Source organism: Chrysochloris asiatica, unplaced genomic scaffold, assembly GCF_000296735.1.
Source record: "Chrysochloris asiatica unplaced genomic scaffold, ChrAsi1.0 scaffold00350, whole genome shotgun sequence".
NCBI classification, from domain to species: Eukaryota; Metazoa; Chordata; class Mammalia; order Afrosoricida; family Chrysochloridae; genus Chrysochloris; species Chrysochloris asiatica.
In genome coordinates this window covers 436,204-453,264 of record NW_006408868.1, presented here as the reverse complement: position 1 = coordinate 453,264, position 17,061 = coordinate 436,204, and the positions used below count along the sequence as shown (strand labels likewise).

The 17,061-nt window shown below is 52.3% G+C and overlaps 2 protein-coding genes across 3 annotated transcripts; one reads left to right on the top strand and one right to left on the bottom strand.

The window, feature by feature from the left end:
- Positions 1-2,540: 2,540 nt before the first annotated feature.
- On the bottom strand, positions 2,541-7,568 carry PARP3 (poly (ADP-ribose) polymerase family, member 3). Its single transcript, XM_006876010.1, has 10 exons — positions 7,386-7,568; positions 6,666-6,791; positions 6,248-6,436; positions 5,932-6,055; positions 5,625-5,851; positions 5,258-5,407; positions 4,994-5,080; positions 4,589-4,766; positions 3,105-3,260; positions 2,541-2,710 (listed from the first exon to the last, which is right to left on the bottom strand). The coding sequence occupies exons 1-10, from the start codon at positions 7,566-7,568 to the stop codon at positions 2,541-2,543; spliced, it is 1,590 nt and encodes a 529-aa protein (XP_006876072.1).
- A 1,195-nt stretch (positions 7,569-8,763) lies between these two features.
- On the top strand, positions 8,764-15,388 carry RRP9 (ribosomal RNA processing 9, small subunit (SSU) processome component, homolog (yeast)). 2 transcript variants are annotated; one of them, XM_006876008.1, is made up of 15 exons: positions 8,764-8,850; positions 9,125-9,207; positions 11,104-11,210; positions 11,515-11,582; positions 11,660-11,701; positions 11,925-12,051; positions 12,734-12,858; positions 12,944-13,036; positions 13,484-13,584; positions 13,665-13,799; positions 13,877-13,939; positions 14,138-14,283; positions 14,356-14,435; positions 15,025-15,098; positions 15,230-15,323. In XM_006876008.1, the coding sequence occupies exons 1-15, from the start codon at positions 8,764-8,766 to the stop codon at positions 15,321-15,323; spliced, it is 1,425 nt and encodes a 474-aa protein (XP_006876070.1). The 2 variants fall into 2 exon arrangements, with proteins under 2 accessions (XP_006876070.1, XP_006876071.1); XM_006876009.1 differs by lacking the exon at positions 8,764-8,850 and having other exon boundaries at positions 9,132-9,207; positions 14,356-14,439; positions 15,029-15,098; positions 15,230-15,388.
- Positions 15,389-17,061: the final 1,673 nt, after the last annotated feature.

Below are 17,061 nucleotides of genomic sequence, written 5' to 3'. Positions count from 1 at the left end.
CTCCCTCCAAAATTAATTAGTAGTTTGTAAAATTAATTACAAATTACTGATTAATTACAAATAAATTGAAATAGTTGGTGATGTACCTTTTTTTTTTTTTTTAATGTACAAGGATAAACGAGAAACCAATGAAACTATATTCCTACAGGGATGGGTGGGAGCGGAGCATAGCAGATTACACTCTTAGTCTTCTCAATATGCCTACTGGTAGAATTTGGACTTTCTGGAGTGATGCTAATGTTTTACATATTAAAAAAATAAATCAGTGAAGATGGGGCAACTTCCTTAAAAGTGAATATAAACAGAAACAAAGGAGCCTACCTGTATGGCAAATAAGTAACATAACCACACTGAAGGGAAAAAAGAATGAATCCAAGTAACATTTGAACCTGTGCTCCAACTGTTAACTTAACCATTAGCCCCTCAAGCTAAAGATAAAAATAAATCTTGAGCCCTCCTTAAAAAGTGTTTTTCACCATGGTATGGGTATAACAATTATGGAATTTCTTTTTGTGTAGGGTCCAGCAAATGACGTTGTTGCTGTTGTTAAGTGCCATTGACTTGGTTCTGACGTACAGTTAACCCTATATTGGGTTTCTGAGGAGCAGCTTGTGGGTTTGAAGCATCATCCTTGTGGTTCACAATGCTGATCTTATTGTTCTTACTATTGGGTGGGGGCAGGGGATGATGGAAGAGCACTGTGGGATCAGACTGGATTTGGAGAGACATAGATACATGTGGGTTTATTTATTGACATACATATATTTCCTAGCTCTTTTTGATAAAATAACTTAAAATTAGGGCCATCCCAGTAGCAAGGAGTACATCTACCCTTGAATTCTAGATACCATTTCCTGCTCCAAAGAACCGTGGGCTCCTTAGAGCAATGGCTGATTTCAAGTTTCTGCAAAATGAACCTGGAACATCTTGTTATGCCAGAAAGTCAGGAAGTACTCACAAAGTGATAGGGACACTGAAGTCAGCTTGAAGGCTGACTCTAGGACAATTAGGGATCAAAATAAATAATGACAGTAATGGATAATAATATACTGTGTGCTAAAACGATTCATGAACCAGACTGACGATAAAATGAGAACACTGATTAGGAACTATACAAGAAATGATGGAGTTAAATAACTGCAATTTATAACTACCTTAACAAAAATTGATTCAGGTTATTGATTTCAGGTAAAAATCATCAATGTGTGTTAAAGCTAATAGATGAAGGTTTGATGAAGAATGGGGCATTTATACTCTCACAATATTTTCCTACAGGTTATGGATTAATTCCAAAGGGGAGAAATGGTAACTTTACGGTGGAGAAACCTGGTGGACAGCACCCTAATTAAGTGATAAAAGTTAAGTAACATCACCGAGAATGGGACATGCTCCTCCTGACACAGTGTACCTAGGACACATCATCTATGTAGTATTCCTGCCCAATGTGATCTAACCATGAGCAGACATCACACAAACTCAAGTTGAGAGATAGTCTATAAAACAACTAACCTGTGTCAAGAATGTTAAAGTTATGAAAGACAAGAAAGAAGAGAGAGAGGAAAAATGAGAAGCAGTTCTAGATGAAAGGCAGTCAGAGACACATGACAATGAAATGGGATGGAACGTGTGGCCCTGGACTGGATCCAGCACCGGAACCCTCTCTGTGGACAGGGTCTCCTAGAGTATTAACCAGCATTCCTGCCAGCAGTAGAATGCCTACACTACCTCCTTTCATGACAGTTGGGAACCTGTGCTGTCCCGGTATATACTCAACCCATTTATGATGTGCAGAGACAGGAGACTAATGGATGTTTGTGCCAAGGCACGATGACTGCCTGACTGATTCACCTAGCAATGTCTTGGCTAAATGAATGTTTCTCACAGGAAGTCAAGAGCCCATGAGAAGAAGCGATGCGTCAGCACGGGGAGTCTCCAAATGACCAACAGTTCTGAGTTGATAGTGAGGGTCCCATCTGAAGGCTGTTACTAGAGAAAGTGGGTTATTATGGTGATGGGTGTGGACAACAAGGGTGGATGACCCACATCAATCGTTGTAAGGGCTAGCTCCCTGGAGTGGGGTTGGAGCTGCTCTGTGTTGGGTCCCTGTGGAGACATAGGAGTGCCAGGCCTGGTGTGGCTACAAAACAGACAAGCAAAAGTTGGAAGGTGAGAGTATATGATGTTTACTAAGCCTGCCTGTGCACTGCTGACAATTAACCTGTCCTCTGGCCAGCCCAGGGGGTGTGAGAGCCAATCTACTCTCGGGCTGTGCCCCTCCAACCACACAGCCTTGTACAGACTACTGCTTCTGCACTGAAGTCATAACTCCAAGTCTCCAGTCTCAGCCATCAGTTTAGGAGAGGAGATTCTGGGGCCACAGTCATGCCTGGCATAACAGCGATATGAGGGTAAGTGGTCACTGTCTGGGATACAGGAGCCAGGTCCTGGTAAGAAGGGGTGATATGGGGGCAGCCAAGATGGGCAGAGAGATTGAAGATTATGATTTACCACCCAGTAGTACCCCATGCAGAGCAGGCAGCTCAGAGGTGAATCTCCAGTAGGTATCGCAGGCGGCACTGGCTTTCTTGGTAAATGAGGTACTCACTCTGGGAGAAGTTGGAGCTGCTGAAGCTGGGGCAGGGCACCGGCTGGCCCTGGGGCACCATCACTTGGTGCCCATCCAACTCCAGCTCTGTGTCTTGAGTTGGATCTGTAGAGCACAGCAATGACTGTGGGTAACCTACAGGTCATTGGTCCTTGGCCTTACCAGCAACGGACAGATCCTGGGTCAGTCATACTCCCTACACTGCCACAAGGAATGCCTTCTCACTCCTACCTCACCCACCTGCAAGCCTCTGCCTGGAATCTACTCCTCCACTGTTCTGCATGGAAAACACCTATTCACCCTCAACACTCAATGACACCTCTTCTCTGAAGCCTTCCTGGATGCCCCTCAGTGAATGTTAGTTGAAAGACTTGGTGACTGACAGCAACAAGGAAACCTGCTTCTTCACTGTCCCTTCCCTGCTCGCCTCCTCTCTGAAAATACTTGGATCCCTGATCTCTGTGCTTTCCTCAGGTTTATCCATTTATCTAGGACTCACCAGGCTCTGTGCGGCCTCGGGCGATGACACTGTCGAAGCCAGGGGGTGGCTGGTTTAAGCTGGGCTCGTCAATGGTGATGTGATACTCTTGACCCAGTGCCACCTCACCCAGGAACATGTAGCCGATGTGGTGGGCCCCGCAGTGCATGCCAGTAACTGGGGACACAGGGAAGGTTAAGGGTGGGCAATTGGGCCCTCCTGCCTGACTCCCTGGGTTCCTCTGCCATCCCAGAAAATGCTTGCTCTACCTCCATCTTTTGAGACAACCCATGCGCTGGCCATGCTCCTTCCTTGTCTCTCCATCACTCCGTTCCCTGTAGCCAGGCCTCAGTCCACTGGCTCTCATCCAGGTCAGCAATGGCCCCCCAGTGACCACACCAGGCCTACTCTGCTGCCTTATGCCCTACCCTGAGACACCAGAGCGGGCTATCCTGGCCCCTCTTCCTTACACTCTTTCTCCTCTGCCTCCAGATGGATCCCTGGAATTTGGACAACCTTTGACATCCCAGAGCATGGGGGAATCCCTGTAACTTGCTGTCTTGAGTGGGTGGCTAGTAGTAGTTTCCAGGATGGGGTCAGCCTAGGCTGAGAAGCCAGTTTGGGGGAATCACTTCTGTGAGGATACTCCGAGTCAGACACTTGGAGCTCACTAGCGACACCTGTGGCCCCTTCCCACAGGCTGCCCAGCCCACCTTCCACACAGCACTCCTCTCCTCTCGTGAATTTCCTTCTCCGGACCTCTGCCCCTGGCTGGGGTGTGAGCACAATCACCTGCTGCTTCCTGGCTCTGCTATTCCATCCTGCCACCCTCCTCATAGCAGCAAAAGCCACTGAATGCCTGCTCCTCACAAGTCCAACTGTACTCCCTCTCATTCTCTGGATAAGGTCCTGTTGATCCTCCCTGACCACAGCCCTCTGCTCCTGCCAGGCATTAGCTCTAAACCTCAGTAGCAGGGACTCCTCAGAGATCCTGACTTCTCAGTCTCTGTGCCCATCGCCTTACTCTTTACCTCTCCTTAATTCTGTACTCCTCCCAGGTCTAGTTGGTTTTCTCATCTCATCCCATCTCCATCACCTCCTCCAGGAAGCAATTCCTAACTACTCAGAGTGGCCCCAGGCATGCCCCACTGAGAGCTCTGGTCAATATTAATTTAATTGGCCCACTCCCACATACAAGAGTTCCTGGGTGGTACAAACAGCTAAAAACTTGACTCCTAGCCAAAAGAATGGCAGTTTTAATCTACCCAGAGGCACCTTGGAAGACTGTTTGGTCATCTGCTTCCAACAGGTCACAGACTTGAAAACTCTGTGGAGCACAGTTCTACTCTGCATATATGGCATCACCAAGAGTTGCAACTGACTCGAAGGCAATTGCAACTCAACAGCAACTGGATGCCATGAGCTCCCAGGGAGCAAGCACTGGGTCGAGTCCACCTTAGAGCCTCCATTCCTGGGCCAGAACCTGGCCCAGAGGAGTATCTTACCATAGCCGGCTGACTTGCTGTTCTCTGAGGCGAAGTAGATGCCCTTGCCAACGCGGCCACCAGAGTGTGGCATGATGCGGAGCCCACTGGTGAGGATGGCAGCCACCACAGCCACGTTGGTGCCGTGCCACAGCAACCGCCGATTCCCCAGCTTGGAGTGGGTCTGGAACCTGTCTCCCTGGGTTGAGAGGTAGGGTGGGAATGGAGAGTCATCCCATCCAAGGACTTGGGTCCCTCTCTCTGCTGCCGATGGCATGCTGAAGCCAGAGCCCCTCTGGTCACTAACACACTCTCACATGTGCATGAGAGCCCGAGCTGCTAAGCCAGATGGTTTAGATGCAGATAAATTTGAGTTATCTCCCCAGGAGCAGGGTGGAGATAGGGGATTGGGAGACTCTCCCTTACTTCTCCTTCTCGGTTCACTTTCCAAACATGTTGAAGAGAAGGGCGCCGGTAGTTACTGCCAGTCTGTTCTAAGTAGGTCTGAATCACCTGTGGGGAGAAGGGAGGCTGGGTGCCCAGGGCGGGGGCTGTGTGGATTAGTGCGCTTTAGTCTCCTTGGGCCTAGAGACACGGGGAGAGAAAGCAAGCATCTCAGGAGCAGTGAGCTGAAGGCTGGTGCCTACTACCAGCCGGCTCATCTCTGGGGCCCAGCCTAGTCCAGCCTACCTTGTACTCAGGCACTGCTGAGTCCAGAAGCTCAAGCTGGCACTTGAGGAGTTTATAGTCTCGGTCCAGTGGGTGTGGCACCTCCTCCACCTTCTTCTCCTCCTCAGGGGTTTTTTGCAGGGTCTGGGCCAGCTCAATGTCCGCCAACACCTAAGATGGCAGGCACTGGCAGCCTGTTTGCCCACCTGATGCCCAGCCACATGACTGGCACCACAGCCACTCTACCTCTCTGCCTGCTGTCCCCATACCATCTATCTGGCTGGCCTTCCCCTCCCCTGTCCTTTTCCCTGCCCAACATAGTCCATCCAGCTGGACCTTCTTGTCATCTGTCCCTTGTCTCCTGTGTCCAGTCCCCACCAGCCCTTACCAGCAGCATATCCTTCTTGGCCTGCAGCAGCTCGGGAGAACTGATGGGCAGTGGCCGGGAACGGCCGAAGTTGTGGGGGATGACAGTGTAGAAATGGGAGGACAGCTCTTCCAGGCTGGGACCACCCTCTGTAGGGGCTTTCAGGGCCACCTCCAGGGCCTCCAAGGCCTCAAAGCCCCGTGCAATCTGTTGTTTGCTCAGCTTTCCCAAGGGCATCTTCTTCACATCTGGGGGCAGCGAGAATGTGAAGCTTCAGACCAGCTGCTCTGATTCCCTAGGGCTCCGGCCACTCTGTCTGGCAGCTCACCTAGGTTCATGAGGGTCATGGCGTTCTTGAACATGTCCTTGCTAAAGATGTTGGTGATGAGTTTCTGTGTAGCTGGGTCCAGGGAACAGGGCTGTATTTGCTGGACTACCGAGCCTCCATCTACCTAGCAACAGAGGACACCTGCATCTGGAGCTGGGACCAGCATTAGAGAGATGGCCAGACACCCAGGTCAGACTGGAGGTGTATGTCTAAGGTTGCACAGCTGGGCCAAGACAGAGCTACAGTAGCTGGATCTCCCTGTAAAGTCTCCTCCCTCAGCCCTGGCCACCCAATCCACTTTCTCTGACCATTTTACCTTCACCACGGCTTCCTGGGTCTCGTCGTCTCCCTGTACCTCAATAAGTGTGTACTTGCCAGGGTGGGCCACAAAGTGGTCTCGCTCAGACCAGCTGTTCTTGGTCTTGTCCCGAAACTTCTTCTCAAAGTCCTTCTTTGCTGCCTCCAGTGATGGGAAGTGGCTGAGCTTTGACTGGCCCGCCTCACCCTGCAACTGATAGCTTTCAGGAGTGGCCCACTACAATGCCCTCTACAAAAATGTATTAGTCTTTGTGTTGGGCCAGCGGGGAGGGTGGCAGGGGGCGGGTGGTAGGGGGCAGATAGCAGCTGTGGCTTTTGACCTAAGGAAACTGTGTGGACCCTAGGGGGTAGGGAATGGATGCTGAGTGGGAGGAGATGTGGGGAAGGTAGGCACAAGGGGGCTGGGTGGCACTAACCACACGGCCCCAGCGGTTCCAGCAGGTAAAGCTGTGGCCATCTTCCAGTAGCTGGATGATGTAGAACTTGTTATTGTTGTTTCCGATGTTGGTCTGGTTCAGGGTGCAGTTGTAGTCTTCATGCACCTGGAGTGGATGTGGTGGGAGGACAGGCTGGTGAGGGCTGCCCATAGATTGGATTTACACTGAGAAGGATCTGATGGGGATGGAAGTCAGACTGCAGAGAGTCAGAGGGGGACTTCTTGGAAGACTTGAGGGTACCATGGTCTTGCCCTAGGGGATGCAGTCTGAGGGAACCTGGAAAAACCCTTGTCATGCCCTTGCATGGGGTTCTGGGAGGACATGGCTGTGCCCTAGGGACATGCCTTTGCCTTGGGAGAGATCCAAGAGGTATGTGGCCCTACTCTGTGGAGTTGGTTTGAGAGGACCCTACCCTATGAAGTTGGTTTGAGAGGACGTGAGTGAGTCCTAGAGAGACTAAAGGAGACAGAGCCCTGATTTAAGTGTGGTGGCGGGGAAGGTCTGAGAAGCCTAGGAGCCTGTCTTGGGGTCTGAGTGGTAAACATAACCTACAACTCTGACCTTACGGGTTTTGAGAGAAATTGGCTGTTCTCTGCAGCCTACTTGGGAGCCTTGAGCTACTTGGCCAGAGCTGAGCCCTCAGCAGGGCAGGGGGCAGGCCTGGGTATGCCCAGGTCTGACTGGGGTCTGCAGGTTCACCTGGGTTCCATGCCTGTGGCTGAGTGGGCACACGGGATCCACGCGGATTCTATGCTTTTCTATGGGTGCAGCTCTGAGGGCCTCAGCTGCGGAGCGAAAGCTGTCGTCTTCCTTTGCCCCCTGCTGCCCCTTCTTCTTCTGAGGGCCATCACTCTTTGCCAGGGCCTTCCGCTTTGGAGCCATGGTTGTCCTGATATGGTAGGGAAAGTGAAAGGAGACTCTCCCCACTCCCACTTCTGGGTTCCTCTCTTGCCAGAGAACCCAGGGCTGAGTCACCAAAGCTGTGGGGGGAGGGGCACGAGAAGGGGAGAAGAGAAAAGGAGAGGGCAGTGGACAAGTAGGCTGGGCTCCAGAGGCCAGATCTGCCTCTCAATAGTTCTGGGGTGTTAGCACGGGTCCCAGACCTGTCGACTCCCAGAAGGCCAGGTTCCAGCCCCACCCCACCCCGGAACTTCCTGGCCCTGCCCTGAGGAGGGCTTTGGGCAAGTTCACAGGGCACTCACCTAAGAGGTGACTGCCACCAGGCCTGGTATTAGGATCCCTGTGAGCACCTCCTGCGGCAGTCCCAGGTCTATGGCTTCCTCTAGTCCCCTTCTGTGAGCCTCAGGCGTGACTTAGGAAGAGACTTCCCAGTAGTCGTCAGAGGCAGGCTAGAGTTGAGTGTGGGATAGAATCCCAACTATGTGGTCACTGGATGGGCTGAGTCAGAGAGGCTGGGGCTGGCAGAGGTGGGCGGGCCTGCCTCGCGGGTACTTGATCTGGGTAAGGCCAAAGCCCCAGGGACTGGCGCGCTCTTAGCGCTGCTTGGATGACATGGGGCATGTGACACGTGTTTGCGGGTTGCTCTGAGATCTTGGGTCCAAGCACCGCCCCTCTGTTCCCAAGGGCTACTTGGATCTCGTCCATTATCTAGCGTCAAGTAGGTTCACTCCTTGCGAGGCCTGTTTACCCCTTGCCCCCACCCCTGAATGGGCGGAGTCTCGCTTCGAAATCTTCAACCCCGTAGCTCTGTCGCCCCCCAGCGAGCAAGGATGGCCATCACAGAGAAGATGTTTTCCGTCTAATTCTTCCTGGTCTAACTACTTTCCTTTGGATGGCAGTCGGCGGCAAAGCGCATGCGCCTTAGATAGGGCCGGAAGCGAGATTCTTGCTTCTTATTGGAGCCTGGTGTGGGAGCCTATCGGAGCTCTAGGAGGCTATTCTGTCCTATGGACGCTTGGGGGCGTGACAGGTCCTGATCAAGGGCCCAATGAAGCTGTAGGAGGCAGGACCCTACGAACTATGGAAACCTATCAGGGTGCGAAGTCTTGAGGGACCTCTGGGGTTTAGTCGCCACGTGAGTTCTCCGGCTGCGGCTGCTACAGATACTGAGGGCAGTATGTCTGCGACTTCAGTGACTCGCAAGCGGGGAAAACCGGTCTCGGGGGCCGGGGAAGCCGTAGCAGCCAGCAAGCGGCGGCGGAAGGTGAGCTTGGCGGTTCCGCAGTCAGTGTTAGTCTTACTGCTGGTACCAGGGTCTTCCCAATGTACTGGCTCCTCTTCGTAACTCCTCTCCCGGGACCTCAGTTGGAGTCAGCTTTGTCTACCTCCATGTGGGTCTAGACTTAGAAATCCTTCTGCTTAAGCCAGGAGTCACCGCTTCGCCCAGCCCTTGGACTCTCGAGGGATCAGAATGGGCCTTTGGTTAGTGTCGGGGTGATTGGAACCCCTGACCTAACAAAGGGTTATTTAATTTTCAGACCGATTCTGCCGGTGCCAGGGGTAAAGCCAAGGGTGGTGTCAAAATGAATGAGGAGATCTCCAGCGATTCTGATAACGAGAGGTAAGCAGTTAAAAAGCTGAGCTCCACAGTATATGGACATACTCAATTGGGGTGTAGCTGGTCCTAGGACCCAGAACTCTGGTTCTTGGCTCTTAGCTTGAGGTTCATGCCTTCAGTTTCTCGCCCTGAGGAGTCTCATTTTCTGCCTTTTGGGGTTTCCATGTGGGGAGGTTGCCTGCCTCCAGTGGGAGACCCTGAGACGTTCCTGCCTTCTGGGAGCTGAGTACAGAGGTGGACTGACTGACAAGGGAAGAGGGATGCGAGAAATGCTCGCTTGTGCATCATTGTGCTTTCTCATGCTTTCACAATTACTTGCCTGCCTCCCTTTCAATGTGCCAGAAACAGACCTTACTGCTGAAAGTACAGAGATGAGCAGACAGGTAATGAAAGAAAGAGTGGGCCATAGTGGGCTACACGGAGGTGGGGGAACGACGGACTGGGAACATTTAAATAGATCTTGGAGAGATGAGAAGGCTGCTGCCATGAAGTGGCACGGAAAGCATTCAGGGATCAAAGAGAAGTCTGGAGTGTAAGTGTTCAGCAATGGAGGGTAGGAGAAGACTCAGGGGCTGGTGGTGTATACATATTGTGGAGGGCTTGTAACACCTTCCTCATTCTGCAGGTGACAGGCAGGATTTCAAATAGGTAGGAGTGTCAGGACTGATTTTGTGGGATGGAGGCTAGTACACAGCAACAGGGGATCCTGGTGCCTAATTTATTTTCCTTATGCTTTGGCATGGTGTGGTGCTATAGCATAAGCACTGAGTGTTAACCATAGGGTTGGTGGCTCAAACCCACCTGAGGTTGTAAATCTTTACAGGAGCAGAAAGCCTCCTCTTTCTCCCACGGAACAGCTGGTAGTTTCAAACTGCTGACCTTGAGGTTAGCAGCCTGATTTGTAACCACTATGCTACCAGAGCTCCACTCTTTGGAAACCCAATATATGGTTGCTATGAGTTGGAATTGACAGGAAGCCTGTGACTTGACAGGAAGCCTGTGCTTACTTTGCTTATTGGGTAATCCGGCATTGCTTTGCTCCCATGACCTACCTCCTGTTGCTGGGAGCAGGTTAAAGTAGAACTGGTTTTGGAGTGAATTCCCTCAACTGGTCCAGGGAGTGGGCCATGGAAGGAAAAGCAGGAACTTCGACAAAACAAGGTCAGACCAAGCCAAAGGCAGCTACGGTTCATCTGGCACGGGCACTTTGTCCTCCGGTAAAGGATGGTGCTGTGGCAGGTGGTGATGATGGCAGCCCTAGTATCACTGCCTATTGAGTTCTTTGATCTCAGCCAAGATAACTGTCTCCTATGTCTGTGACCCATTGTTGTCCTGGGATATGTCTTCTCTCTTCTTCATGTTGGATCTCCTGTACCTCATTCCTTCCTCGTTTTTATTTACCCTCTTGTTTGGGGAGCATGTCTTCCATTCTTGAAAGAGGGGCAATGACGAATTCTGTGGTTCTTTGCACATGTGACTATTTTCATTTATCATTGATGTTATACTTGGGAACGATATTCCTTGCATTTTCCTTCAGAGGGTATGACTCCTTGGTCTTTATCTCAGTAATGTCATAAAGATGTCTGAAATCATTTTGATTGCTGATCTTTTGTACATGCCCTTAGTGTTCTTTGGGAGCGTGTAGCGTCTTCTCTTTCCCCCCAAAGTTGAGTGGTTTCACAGTGATTCCTCGGGGGTTGGGTCTGTTTTCACCCTTATGCTGGCCACTTGATGGGCCCTTCTAGTTTGATAACATGTGCCTTTCAGTTTTCTGCACATGTGATTATGGCCTCAGAGGGCTGGCAGGGTTTGGGAGTTGGGCCCCAAGCGGCTGGGTATGGGCTTAGAGACCAGAGGTGGGGGTTGAGCCCCTCAGACCCAGCTACCTCTTGCCCACAGCATGACTCTGAGGAAGACTGAGGAGGAGGCAGAGGAGCTTGAGGAGACTGCACAGGAGAAGAAGCTACGCTTGGCCAAGCTCTACCTTGAGCAGCTGAAGCAGCAAGGTGAGCCCATGAGGCAGGGTCTGTGCCTGAGCCAGCCTGCTGCCCGCTGCTGCATCCCCAGCCACTGATGGGTGATGGATACAGGTACCCAGTGAGCTCTAATGGACTTCCTGGATTGGGACAGGTCTGTGGGAAGGCTTCAGATTGTCTGATAAGCAAAGACAGGAGCCCATCTCGCTTTCTCTCCCCTTTGCCTGAAGCAGCCAGAGTTTTGGGCCCAGCACAAGAGTTTGGTGGGGTGGGGATAGGAAGGAGAAGATGGTGTCTTAGCTTCTGCTTACTTAGTCTGATCTATCCTGGATAGAGGAGGAAAAGGCTGAGGTCCGTGCATTTGAGGAAGACCAGGTGGCAGGGCGCCTGAAGGAGGATGTGGTAAGTATGGAGGGAGAGTGGTGGGAGGGTTGGGGCTGGTCTTGCTCCTGGGTCTCATGCCTCTCTCTTCTATGCAGCTCGAGCAGAGGGGCAGGCTGCAGAAGTCGGTGGCAAAGGAGGTGAGTGGGCAGGACACTTGGGAATAAGATCAGAGGGAGCCGGAGGGCCCAACCTGGGTTGCTAGGCAGATAGCCCAGTTGAGGGCTTAGGAAGTCTTTGCTTTGGCAGTCAGGGCCAGGTGTGGGGCCAGTTTTGCTTTTGGCTGGACTGGTTGGGAAAGGATGGTATGGGTGGTGCCTTTATACCCCCGTGACCATGGTAACCATGTCCCTTCCTGCCCAGATCCAGGCCCCAACTCTGGCCGACATTCGGGTCTTACGGGGCCACCAGCTCTCCATCACCTGTTTGGTCATCACCCCTGATGACTCAGCTGTGTTTTCAGCCGCCAAGGACTGCACAATCATTAAGTGTGAGTGGCTCTCTGAGTGGGGGTGGGGAAGAGGCAGAGCACCCTGGTAGGGGAAGCCTCTGAAAGCAGGCGTGCTTCCAGAGAATGAGGTGCTCGCTGGCTGGCAGTAGAGGCTCTGGCTGGCACTGCCATCATGAGCTTCCTGCCCTGAGAGGAATGGGCAGAGGCAGGAGGATGGTTTATTGGGGGTTGATGCTGCAGGTGGGTTGGGGGACTGGAGAACATTTGAGGGTCTATATAGTCCTGGTGTGGTGCTGTGGGTTAATGCACCAGACTGACTGCAAAGCCGTTTGAACTGCAAGGTTGGCAGTTCTAGCTCACCAGCTGCTCCTTGGAAACCCTACACATGGTCGCTATGGGTCAGAATCGACTCGACGGCACTTAACAACAACAACAACAACAACATAGTCTTGGCAGCCTCCTGACACTTTCCTCCCTCACCACAGTGATCCCAGGCACTTCTACGTCCTTTCTCTTCTTTGGGCTCATGGCTGCCCTGTGGGGTTATTGCCTCCATGTAAGAGATAAGGAAGCTGAGGTGACTTCCTAGAGGTTCCCAGTGGTTGAGCCAGGTCTTCTGATCCAAGCCCAGAACTTCTCTGTGGTCCCATGCTGTCCATTAAGGGAGGTTGTGGGCAGCCCCTGCCCTATTACACAAGTCTGTCCCCTCCCCTGGTGGCAGGGAGCATGGAGAGCGGACGGAGGTTACACGTGATCCCTCGAGCCAAGAAGGGTGCTGAGGGACAGCCACCAGGTCACAGTAGCCACATCCTGTGCATGGCTATCTCCTCTGACGGCAAGTACCTTGTAAGGCAGGGCCGTGCCTGGGGTGGGTGGATAGGCTTCTGGGTGCCTGCTGGGTGCCTTGTGGCAGTGGTTTTTGTCTCCACAGGCCTCGGGTGACCGCAGCAAGCTCATCCTCATTTGGGAAGCTGAGAGCTGTCGGCACCTGTGTACTTTCACAGGACACCGGGACGCTGTGTCGGTGAGAACCTGGGTTTCTCATAGTAGATAGCTAGTGAGCACCTATTTGGTGGGGCAGGCTCGGTGCCAGGCACTGAGGATCAGGGGAATGAGGTGGAACGGCCCCCAGCCTTTGGGAACTTTGCACCCTGGTGTGAGTGGAACCATAAAGGAAGTAAATGGAGGGGGTGGGTAGGGAAGAACTGGGGCAGACCGAGTCCAATTTGTGCAGAGGTCCACAGGGTCTCTCTCTGAAGTCTACAGCTGGAGAGACATGGCTGAGGATGTGGCCCTGGCTCCAGATAGGTCCTCACAGAAGTGCACCACTGAGCTCTTGGGGCAGGGGTGACTGGCTTCCTTGTCACATGGCTTACTTTATAGGAAGTTCCCCCTCATCTGACCTCAGTCTTGCCTGTAGTCTGGGTCCCCTTTTGTCCTAAGCTCTAGCCCTCTCTCCATCCACCCTCAGGGACTGGCATTCCGCAAAGGCACCCACCAGCTCTACAGCACATCCCATGACCGTTCTGTGAAAGTGTGGAATGTGGCGGAGAACTCCTATGTAGAGACACTGTAAGTGTGCTCAGGAAGAAGGTGTTTGTGTGTGTGTGTCCAAGCGTAGCCCTGATCCTACCTGTGTGACTTGTCCTCAGCTTCGGGCACCAGGATGCTGTGGCTGCACTAGATGCACTGAGCCGGGAGTGCTGCGTGACAGCTGGTGGTCGGGATGGAACCGTGAGGGTGTGGAAGATCCCTGAGGAGTCCCAGCTTGTTTTCTACGGACACCAGTAAGGTGACCTGTGTGCCAGGTTCACCTGTGGGCTAGGGATGGGATTGGGCACTCCCTCACAGCCCCTTTTTCCAGGGGCTCCATCGACTGTGTGCAGCTCATCAATGAGGAGCACATGGTGTCGGGCGCAGATGATGGGTAAGAACTGCTTTTCTGCTGTCTCTTTTCGCTGCTCCTGGATTCTTGCTGCCTGCCCTCCTCATCTGGGTCCCTTGGCAGCCCTGCCTGGGAGCTGGTTTAATCCCTTTTCATACACTGAGGACTCTGAGACTTTAAAAGTGTAGGGTTGCACCTTCTGCCTATTTCCCAGGCCTTATCTCTGTGCTCTGTCCACAGCTCCGTGGCCTTGTGGGGCCTCTCCAAGAAACGGCCGCTTGCTCTGCAGCGTGAGGCCCATGGGCTACGTGGGGAACTGGGCCTAGAGCAGCCCTTCTGGGTGTCCTCAGTGGCAGCCTTGCTCAACACGGACCTCGTGGCTACAGGTGGGTGCCTTGAATAGCAGGGAGGAGGGGTGGCAGGGCAGGCTGGTGGTTCTCACTGTCCCCTGTTCCCAGGCTCCCACAGCTCCTGTGTGCGGCTCTGGCAGTGTGGAGAAGGCTTTCGGAAGCTGGACCATCTGTTTGACATCCCTCTGGTGAGTGGGCCATGAGTGCTCAGCCTATCCTTGTCACATTCCTAAGGTCCAGGGCCCTGGAATTAGCTCTTTACCATCCCTTCCGGGCAGGTGGGGAGCCTTCTCAGGGTCAACCAGCTGTGACCTTTCTGTATGCCCAGCACCTAGTACAGGGTCTTACCTCCCTAGTTTTTCTCTTTTCTTCCCCATTCCTTGTCTTAGGTGCTGGGTGCCCAGCACGGCCTGGCAAAGGCATGGGGATGTGACACTGTGATTGGTTGTGCATGACTGGGACCAGGGTAGACTTGACTGTGTCTGAACTGGGGTTACTGGGGGAGGGTGCTGACTTAGTCATTGGAAACCTATTGAGAGGGCAGGGTCTAGGTCAGTGGTAGTCCTGGATGCTCCAGACCCCAGGCTACACCTTTGCCACAGCTGGCACACACTATCTCATTAATCCTTATAAGAACGAAGGTGGAGGCTTCCGGGGGTCAAGCTCTGGGTGGGGAACCAGATGGCAGGAGGCAGAGCAGGGACTGACTGTGGTGCTGGGGGTGGGGGCATAGGAGACCCTTCTCACCTCCTTCCCTATGTTCCTTCCTCTCCTCAGATAGGTTTTATCAACAGCCTCAAATTCTCCAGCACTGGGGACTTCCTGGTGGCTGGGGTGGGACAGGAGCACAGGTGGGTGGTTCTCCTCGAAGGCAAGGGGCAAGGTGGTCCTGGTTGGGTGTCTGGGTGGGAGTGGAGGTGGTGCCCAGGCCGGGAGGTGGCTGGGACTGGGCTGCACCTCAGTGCTCCTCTTGCCCCTGCAGGCTCGGCCGATGGTGGAGGATCAAAGAGGCTCGGAACTCTCTCTGTGTCATCCCCCTCCGTAGGGTTCCTGTGTCCCCTGCTGCTGGCTCCTGACTTGCTTTTTGTGAACCCTTCCCAGGCCATGCCCCGCCCTCTTGTATTAAAAGCTTCCTGCTTTTTACTCTGCCTCCTACAGCTTGTTTGGGAGGTGGGACAGGGTCCATGGTTTGGGAGGCCTGGGGAGGAACAGAACTCCAGCAGCTTTGACTCTGCTTCTCAACTGGCTCCTGGTCCCCAAGTATCTTTGACCACCTTTTCAGACCAGGTTTCCACCTACTGCCTGGACTGGTATAGGTCAGAAGCTGCTGCCTCTCAGCCAAGAAAATGTATTTATCAGTATCCAGTTTTGTGTAAGGGCTCCTTCTGGGTCTGCAAACTGAGCTGAAGCTGTCCTGAGTTCCCACTAAGCCAGCTCAAGATGCTGAGAGGGAAAGCCTGTCCTTGAGGTGGGGATGGAGCCCTGCACTGGTGGGCCTGACGACAGGGGTCAGAGTTGGCCCTACTGACAGCTTGGCTGTATCTGCCTATATCAGGAAAGAATGACCTAGCTGGTGAAACCAGAGAGTGGAGCAGTGTTTGCATCTCAACCCACTGCATCTTAAACTGAACCTGTGGTTATCAAGGGGTGGCATGGTTCCCTTGGGAGGAAGCTGTGTGCTTCTCGCTCTTCTGCTCAGGAGCCCCCCTACCTCCCCACCCCCAACCTCAGACAAACTCCTGCATTCATCCTCGTGGAGCTAGATGTTCAGACTGAGCTCCCAAAATCTTGAACTGGTTGGTATCAAAACAGCCCAAATAACATGCCACTGAAATATCCTGTACTTTCTTAGAGAAAATTAAATTCTGAAAATGAACATACTTGAAATTCAACCTGAAAGTTATTTCTCCCATTAAATTTCTCTTGCTCAGCATTGGTCATCTGGGACTTCCTTGGCTGTTGTAGAGTTCTTAAGCAGTCTGAGCAGTTATGACGCTTTCAGCCTCTTCTGGGACTCTTCCCCTTTTGCCTTGCCCAAATCTGATGGTCTCCCATTCACCTTTGAGTTGGAGGCAGCGTGGGTGTTCTTCAAGTCTCCTGTATCGGTTGGTTATGTAGCAACCAAAATTCAGTGCCTTAAAACAATTACTGTTCCTGAGTCTGTAGAAATTGAACATTTCTTCTGGTCTCTGCTAAGCACATTTGTGCTTTTGCAGTCCACTGTGGGTTTGGTTCTGCTGATCTTGCCTCATCTTGTCTGTGTTTAGGGGTTAATAGGCTGCTCTTAAGATTAGTGGGGACAACTAGGAGGCACATCAGGTGAGCATCTGTCACCCACTCATCTTACCCCCTGCCTGAGAATGGACCTCTTAGGGAAACATGCTCATTCACCACTCACTGGGGGAAGCTCCCAGGAATCCTAACTCCAAAAGGAAAACGTAAGTGCAGGGAGGCAAAGGCAATGGAACTAGTAATGTGTCTTCTTTCCAGGATGGCCCTGCAGGCTGCTGCTGGACTTCTCCAGCCTTGGATGCACCCTCTGGTGGTAAGGGGTGAGGCCACTTCGCAGGGATGCTGACAGTAATGCCTCTCCTGGGTACCTGTGGTTTTGTCTGCTACGTACTCAATTCCCTTTGTTTGTTTGTTTTTTAATTTAAGGTTTTTATTGTGGATTGAGTGAAAGTTTACAGGGCACATCATCAGTTTCACATTCAATACTTCATATAACTTGTTTCATTACATTGATTATAATCCCCTCCATATACCATCAGTTAAAAGTATTTCTCTTTATCCACTTTAGCTTTTTTTAAAAAA